Source organism: Papilio xuthus, unplaced genomic scaffold (genome assembly GCF_000836235.2).
Source record: "Papilio xuthus unplaced genomic scaffold, Pxut_1.1 DF829265.1, whole genome shotgun sequence".
NCBI classification, from domain to species: Eukaryota; Metazoa; Arthropoda; class Insecta; order Lepidoptera; family Papilionidae; genus Papilio; species Papilio xuthus.
This window is the reverse complement of record NW_013529384.1, coordinates 1-8,449: the sequence shown is the minus strand read 5'-3', so window position 1 is coordinate 8,449 and position 8,449 is coordinate 1. Positions and strand designations below refer to the sequence as shown.

Genomic DNA, 8,449 nt, shown 5'->3' with positions numbered 1-8,449 from the left:
TACTGTTAATTAATTTAATTCTTGATATTATCATTGCATCCGTTTACACGACAAGGTACAGCAATTTTAAAACCATTCTAAAAGTATGCGAGTTACTTCCGCTGATAAAGGACGTAAAAAGATTAATGAGTTATAAAGAAAATAAAATATTTATGATCAATAAAATCTATCGTCATTAGCAAATAAATTCCAATTTCTAAATGAAAATGATTTACCGTGTGTTTCTGACACCAAAAATCTCTGTATTAAATATATCATCACCGTCTTTCATCTTTAACAAAACAGATAGAAAAATATGTTTTATACGGGGATTTCGGTCTCAGAAACCCACGGTTAAACACTTGAACAATATAACAACGATTATAAATATGTTTTTGTCGCTATATTTTTGTAGACAAAGACACTCGGCTCAGTTTGAATTGTATAAATGCCGAATCGGCTATCGCAATAAATCGCCTCAATAATTGCCAAGATTATTCGCACAAATAATTCATTTAATGTGTTATATTAGATTAGCCTGTAATAGCAATATTAGGTTAATATCTGTTGGCCTCGCTAAGACGTACATTGAAATTAAAGTGTGCAAGCTTTCATCTCTAGACTAAAAGGAACAAGATCTTTTATTCATGTAATATATAAACTTAGCAAGAATAATAAATACCGTAAAAACAATATAGTACGTTTAGGATTACTTTACACACTAGAAGCAGTATTGGATGCGAATAAAAAAGAGTAACTTTTAATAGTAAAGTTTTTGGAAATTGGGACGTATTAGAAAGTGGAGCCTCAATTTATATTATGTCTATATATACAATGTTTGTGCATATGCAACGAATATGTACGTAAGAATTGCTGGAAGCTTCGACGGCAGATCGTTAGATAGGGAAAGCGGTTGACCTTGTAACGAAACATGGCAAACAAGCGATGCATGCCCTTTTACGTTTGAACATCGTAGTTATGCTTAAACTTTTATTAAACACGGATAAGTTATTTAAACTGTAGTTAAACTATTAATCCAGATAACAGTTGTTACCTTTGTAGTCGATTTAAATTACTAAAAAAAAGTATAATTTAAAACTATTTTAGTTCTATGTCGCGGCATTTTACTCCAGAGACTTGAAACTTGAAAATATTGAAAGTTTGCACATTTTATAAGCCAAGCTCACGAAGTTAGACCCGTATTGTAATTTAACCGGCCGTAAACTAAACCAGGCGAGCCTAATTACATTAATTTCCGTCAATTCATCCCTCGATAATAAACAACTTCCTTAATCATTTTATTGAGGAAGTACACATAAGCACACCTTAATTTTTTCTAATGAATATCGTAAGTAGAAAGTGACGAAAGTAGTATATTATAAGCGGGTCAAAGAAGTGTAAATGAGATCAGTCGGTCCGATAGTCAGCTGACGGTACCAGTTACTACGTCATTGTTTATGTTTTTTACATCCCTCCTCGCACCATAAGCGCATCAATGTTTGTCTAGAGAAGTTTATTACATACTTTGTAACACATAGTTAATCCCATACAAGTATTATGAAGTGATGTGATTAAAATTCTTTGAATTATGCTTAAAGAAACTAAATAGAAAGATAAGATAGTTTCTTTATGAAACTACTCTTTAGTTTTTTTAACATCAAGATATGTTTCATAGCTCTTGGCTTCATACGTACGTGGATTACGCAAAAACTCACATTTACACATATATTTGTGAAATAATTTGAACTTTTTCAATTGATTTTTGTATAAACTATTATAATTTATATTTTTCTACTATCTTCATTTGAAATAATTATTGATGCTAATTAAATCATTGTCATAGAAATAAGGAGGTCAATAACAACATTAAATATGGTCATTGACCTCAATTATACATTTATCACGCGATCATTACACGTTTTGTTTCTATAATTTCTTTAGCTATTCAATTTATTTAATTAGTATCGACGAAATGTCCTTTTTGTTGACCCGATTAAAATGTAATATTTGTTTGCCTGAACTTAAAAACTCTCATCCTAGATTTTTAAAGTTTGTTTACTTGCAAGTTGAAAAACCTGACGGCCTCTTTTACCACAACTCTACAACAGATCGTCGTATACACTTCAATCATACATGATTAAAAGAGAAAGTTCATTCAAAAAACATGTATGCCATGATACTCGTAAGTATAGGAGAAGGTGTTCGAGTAAAAGTCGTTAAACGCACTCACTTTCGCTTTATACCTCAAGAAAAACTGAGAGCCTTCGGTTTCTTGCTTATCATAATTATTAAATTTTAATGCAAATATAAAAAAAAGTTAACGTGCATTGGTTGTGACAGTCTTAGAAAAAAATGCCAATCAAATTTTACTCTGTGAAATCGGTTAAGCGTTTTAGGCTATATTTTTGTCCCTAATATAACAGATACCCGTGAAACACATTGCCGTCCTATCGGCATCAGTCGGGTTATAAACCAAATGTTCTAAAATGTGAAAAACTAGATCTTACAACCTTAAATCTGACGGAATACATTTCCTAATTTATATCAATACAGAGTCAATTTATATCAATAGAGAGATATTTACAAAAGTAAAAAAAAACGGCGTTTTATATTATACATTTAAAGTGCTTCATTATAGAAAAGGGCATCGTGCATAAATATTCCACGCCGATAGCATCCCGCACGATAATTTGTTGGCCACTTGAGCACGTCGCCCTAAATAAAGTATAGCCTGGCGATAAAATAACTAAATATTGTAATTTCGTAGGGATAACCCTGTCATTATGAAACTTATGATATTAAAGCTTGGAATGTTAGGCAAAGGCAGACAATTATTAGATGAGTTGTGACCTATTTTTACGGTCTAGCTTTTATTCGAAAGTTTTAAAGATCGGTAAAATTTCGAAAAAAGCGATTCACCTTTTAAATAACTAAATTTTCGGAAATTACGGTTGGACGGTTTTTGTAAAATTACAATACTTAACTTGTACGTTTTTTTTTAAGTCAAGCATCAGTTACGTTAGTCTCTGGCCGACTTTAAGGATACCGTCGACAAGCCGACAACACGTTGTGAGTTATGACAAGAAATCACCGTGTTCACAACGATACGGTGCGTCATCGTGTTGTTGACCGTAGTCCGCGCTTTGAACCGTCAGGGAAGCGTAGTAGTTACTATAACCACAGATCATTTTTTTTAATATGAAGAATAAGTGTTCGAAATTAAGTATCTTTTCAAAAAACAAAAGAGTTATGGTTTTTGCACATATATTTGAAGCTGTGTGGTGTTATGCAGATGTCCATCTATTCCATTGTTTTTGTTTGTAGTTGTAACAGTTTGGAAGGTTTTTAAACCTGAGTATTCATTATTTCTCAAATACAATTTTTTTATTGCTGTTACACAAAAAACAATTTTCTAATGTCATAAAGTGCATTGTACCAAAGTATAGGACATATATATGTATTTCCTCCACACTATAATTTATATGACAATTATATTCACAATGAAATGATTCATAACAATCAAAGTAAAAACAAAGTAATTTTGTGATACACACTATATATTTTTCCTGATTAAAAGAATAGAATAGAAGCTATGTTTATACATGATTAAGATTCTTAAAATGCCCAAGAAGCATAAAGAATAGTGTATTAACTTCATGAGGAATCCAGCATGCCATTCAAACAATAATACAACATTTGAATTTCTTATGTTGTAGCAATATTAATTGATTATTTGTATACATATTAGAAACTCTATTAAAAGGAAATAAAAACATTCATGCCAGTCCCTACCATTGCTTACAAATTATTTTAGGTCAAGTTAGGATTTAGTTTTTTTCTCATAAAGTATTATCAGCCATTACATTTGGTCAGATCCCATGAAAGATGTTACTCTTGTTTTTATAAGAAGCTGCAATTCAAAAAGTGAAGAATGGAATGATTTAAATTTTTTTTATTATATTATATCTGCCATTTTTAAAATATGAAAAATAGTAAAAACTGACACTTTTTGGCTTTGTCCTTTAGTATTTTTTAAGAGACTAATAAATTTTAATAAATGTGTATAAAGATATACAGATAGCAAATTGGTAATGTGATCAATGTAATGACATAAATATAATTGTATGAAAACTTAAACATCTTCCTGATCATGAAATTTGTCTGGACTTTCAAAGTTTCTTTTATATCTATCTAACTAAATTTATGATGTAAGACTGGGAGAATTTTTAGATTGCGTTATTCAACAAGGATATTCTTTATGGGATTTACAGAACGTTTGTAATATTCATAGGAACCTATTGTGATTATATCTTAATGAATTTACTCATACTTACTTCTTCCAGTGCGTTGATAGTCTGTCGACATTGTGGCATTCGCGACACAAATGTAGAAGTGGTTGGCGAACTGTAATCTTCTCGGGTTTCCTCAATAAATTCACCGATACCAATAAGACCCGGCATGATGACCACAATCGCACAAACCCACACAAATCAAAGTCCAATTTTTCCCATTCGCACTCAATATTTAAACACTTAATTCAGTAAACAAACAAAAGACATACACTTAAGGCATCGTAGAAAATTAATAACATCTACACAAATAAAAACAATTTCGCAAACACTGTTCCACCTAAACACACCCGCACGAAAAATCATGAATGACACAACTGCTGCTGAACGAACTGAAATGAACGAATGATGTTTGTTTGACAGAATCAAAGAGTAGATTAAAAAAGCTTCGATAGCTGGGCTATCATAGACCTCATAAAGCACCGCTTTTTGCTTTCGAGCCGTTCGAGTCCTCAACACTGCTATATCAGCAAAACATTATTAAAATATAAAGTATTCGGGCAACTAATTACTTGACTACTATTCTAGAGAGATTGGTAATAAAATATAATTTACATAGACTTTTTTCCAAAAATTATTAGTTCAATCCAGAACAATGTTGCCAGTTTTTGAGACTGGATTTTATTCAGAAAAAATAAGATGTCGGAGCTGTCACGAGGTACGTGTCTATTATTTATGTTTTTTTATCAATTGTGTAAAATAATTCCTGACGATTTTAAACAGAAATAAGTTTCATGTATTATGTTATCGTCAAAAAGGTATTAACGTTATGGTTTTTTATTGCTGAGTTGTATGCTTTGAATTTTTTACGTTTTTATTGCATTATAACGTTAGTAAGATGTCAATTGCTTGCACAAAATTTAATCGTTATCCATAATTCATATTTAAGATAATAAAGTATGATTAACTTTTTGTTTATGCATTTAATGTAACATTACTACAATATTTAATATAAATTGTTCACAACAGAAATCGGGGAAATCTGGACTCGTTTGTTTGATCATCGTCCGTTTTTGAATGGTGAAATCACTTATATGTTAAAGGAGTTTGAGGTAAATTACTTTTTTCATTACTATAGATTTATATCTCATTATTAACATAACGATTTCACTTAAGTTACCTCAATTCAAACTAAGATATATATTAAAGCATCAAGTTGCAATGCCTCCTTGTAATATTCCTTTATAACTAAAAAAATAGCGCTTTTTGACATTGATAATTACACAGGAAAAGCGAGGAGATCGTGATGTTGAAAGTCTATTCTCTATGTTAGAGAACTTTACCGATGTCAGGGATACACATATAGAAAAACTTACCAAAACCGGTGGACTTGTTCTTCCTTTATTGCTGAGAAAAATCGAGCAAACTAGAGAATTAGCAGCTGAAGCTGAGAAAACTTGCATTGACTTGGAAGAGGTAAACTTTTGTTTCTAAGGACAATGTTAAAAATATAAATTATTTTCGTTTATTAAGTTATATAATACTAATATTATTTCAGATCTATAAACAAAAGCAAGCTGTAAATCGTGAGAAAAGACGAAAGGAATGGGATTGTTTCATTGATGATATGAATTTTAATTGTCAAAGAATTGATAATACATTTGAAGAAAAAGAAGAAGAACTTCGTGACTTATATACTGATTTAAATCATAAGTTAAACATTAACAGCAGTAAATAAATATTAACCATGGATCTTAAAGGTTCCCTTGTTGATACAAATATAAAAATATTCCCCTCAGAAGAACTAAGTAATTTTATAAAAAATATACCCAATGATGATATCCCTAGTAACATTTTAAAAATTAAAATGAATGATATAAAACTAGTATCTAAAAACATGGTTGAAGCGAAAGAGGTTTGCCTAAATAGCAAAGATATAGAAAATATTACTAAAGTCAAAAGGACCATTAGTAATATCAAAGAATCTAAGAATACAGATTCCGATGAAATAAAAGAATTGACTGTTCCTAAAGAAGACAAAGATAATTTAGATAAGGACAACAAGAAGAAAGAATTAGAAGTCCAAGAGACCCAAGATGATGATAAGAATAATAAACTTTTCTTAAACACCTCTGACTTAGATTGGTTATATATTTATATTAATAAAAAAAGAGAGGAAGGAAAAGATGTTCCATATTTACATGTTCTCTTTGAAGGATCCCAAATTGTATTGCCTGAAAATGGTATTGTTAAAAGAAATCCCGATTTAGAAGCCAGGTGTGTTAAACTGAGAGCTCAAATGGAAGCAAGAGAATATCGTAAAATGACAAAGAGTGTTGATAATGTTAGAATGCGGTTCCCAGAGGATAGTATAAGCTATCAAAGTAAGTCTCCACTGTCGAAATTTGTTAATTTTTTAAAGTTCCTTGATCAATATTATATTATTTTTTTCAGTGAAACAATTAAATCGTCAACTTATTGCAATTGGCCAGTTTATTATATCTATCTTTGCTGGTTTTCTCTTTGGATTTAGAGGAGTGGAATGGATGGTTGGAAATCTAGATTTCGGATTCAGATTGCTGCTTGGTGTCATGTGTGCTTTGGTAATTGCACTGGCTGAAATATATTTCTTGGCAAAGAAGTTAAATGAAGAATTGAATTTGCCAGAAACTGTACAGCTTGGTGGTCCACCAAAGTTTGTTAATGAACCTGACAATGGATACAAATATAATGCATGGGATAAAAAAGAACATCAGGACTAGAAAAGTCTATCATTGTTTTAATAGCTATCGCATGAAATGGGATTAAAGGATAAATAATTGAAATGGTCTATTTCAAAATATTGCTATAAATTGTATTAATTTATGATAAAATGATTACTTCAATGTTTAATATTGTCAAACTCAAAATAATTGAGGTCAGCTAATATTTTTCATTTTGGTAAATATAAATCACTAAAAATATTTCATTATTTCTGTTTTGATTTAAATTAATAGTTATCTCCATAAATTATGCCGTTTTTTCCATTATGTGAAGTTTTAATTTTGTTTTTTGTTATAAAATTTAATAAGTCTAAATTTAAATATATTTTTATTTGAATATGCTTGTTTTCTAATTTCGTTATATTTCGATCCTACACAATACAAACTTGTAGTAATAATAAGGTTTTATAGGTTCTTATAAAATAAAACACGTTTAACAAGTACTTTAATTTTTTTTTAATGTAAAATGACAACTTGCATTTACCGAAATATCAAAGCAAGCCCACTGACATACGGAATTTCAGAGCCGTTGCCTAACTTTAATAGACGGAGATGAGGAATGTTTCCTCTTCATGGGATGAAAAATGTGGGAAGGGAAAGAATAATAAAATTAGGCCTCCGGCACGCACACCCATCGGACGAAACGCGGAATTGGTTCCTCGTTACACCTGCCTATTGTCCGTTTGTGGTAATGCACCGGGCAAGCCGACCAATTCTTGCAAATAATGTTGGCGTTAACCACTGTTGAATAAATCAGAAAAGTCAGTTTAGAGCCTTATATTCCTTTATATAATATTTTTAAGTGTAAAATAAATACATACATACTAATATGGATTTTATTAGAATTACAATTAGAATTAATGCGGAATTTTATATCCCGGTCCGTAAAGCCGGCCGTCTGTTTGAGCTTCCCTATACTTACAGTCATTTTACTGGTCATGAAAGATAATTCATAAGGAATCTCGTAAAGTGGTGCAATAATTGCAATTTATTTCTAGTTCTCCATCGTATAAACTGATAAACTATTTAATAAAAATAATTATTATTAAGTTTAAAATCCATTTAACGCCATCTGTTAGAAAATTATAAAACCAATAAGATACGTAAAATATTCCATTATGAAAATCTACAATAATTAAAAGAAAAAGTTTTTTTTTACATTTTGCAAATATTGACAAAGAAGAAAATTTCACGGGCCCCTCTGTATTATAAAACACCGCTTTCTGCTTGTTAAATTCAATTTTGCAGCCTTATAATTTTTATATATTTATTGTTTAAAGCCCGTCATTTAAAATGAACGCACCTGAAAGATGGCTAAATGACTATCTGTTTTGACAACCGGTGTTGCACAATATTAACATTAATTTGTTTTTCTCCAACGTTCGATAAACTATGACTCATAATAATATGCACAATAGT

At 30.4% G+C, this 8,449-nt stretch overlaps 2 protein-coding genes across 2 annotated transcripts; both read left to right on the top strand.

Annotated features, from left to right (window-relative positions):
* Positions 1-4,922: 4,922 nt before the first annotated feature.
* On the top strand, positions 4,923-6,030 carry Muted (biogenesis of lysosome-related organelles complex 1 subunit 5). Its single transcript, XM_013314555.1, has 4 exons — positions 4,923-4,986; positions 5,298-5,380; positions 5,556-5,744; positions 5,827-6,030. The coding sequence occupies exons 1-4, from the start codon at positions 4,968-4,970 to the stop codon at positions 6,004-6,006; spliced, it is 471 nt and encodes a 156-aa protein (XP_013170009.1). The 5' UTR covers positions 4,923-4,967; the 3' UTR covers positions 6,007-6,030.
* On the top strand, positions 5,992-7,279 carry LOC106119505 (uncharacterized). Its single transcript, XM_013314544.1, has 2 exons — positions 5,992-6,652; positions 6,723-7,279. The coding sequence occupies exons 1-2, from the start codon at positions 6,016-6,018 to the stop codon at positions 7,028-7,030; spliced, it is 945 nt and encodes a 314-aa protein (XP_013169998.1). The 5' UTR covers positions 5,992-6,015; the 3' UTR covers positions 7,031-7,279.
* Positions 7,280-8,449: the final 1,170 nt, after the last annotated feature.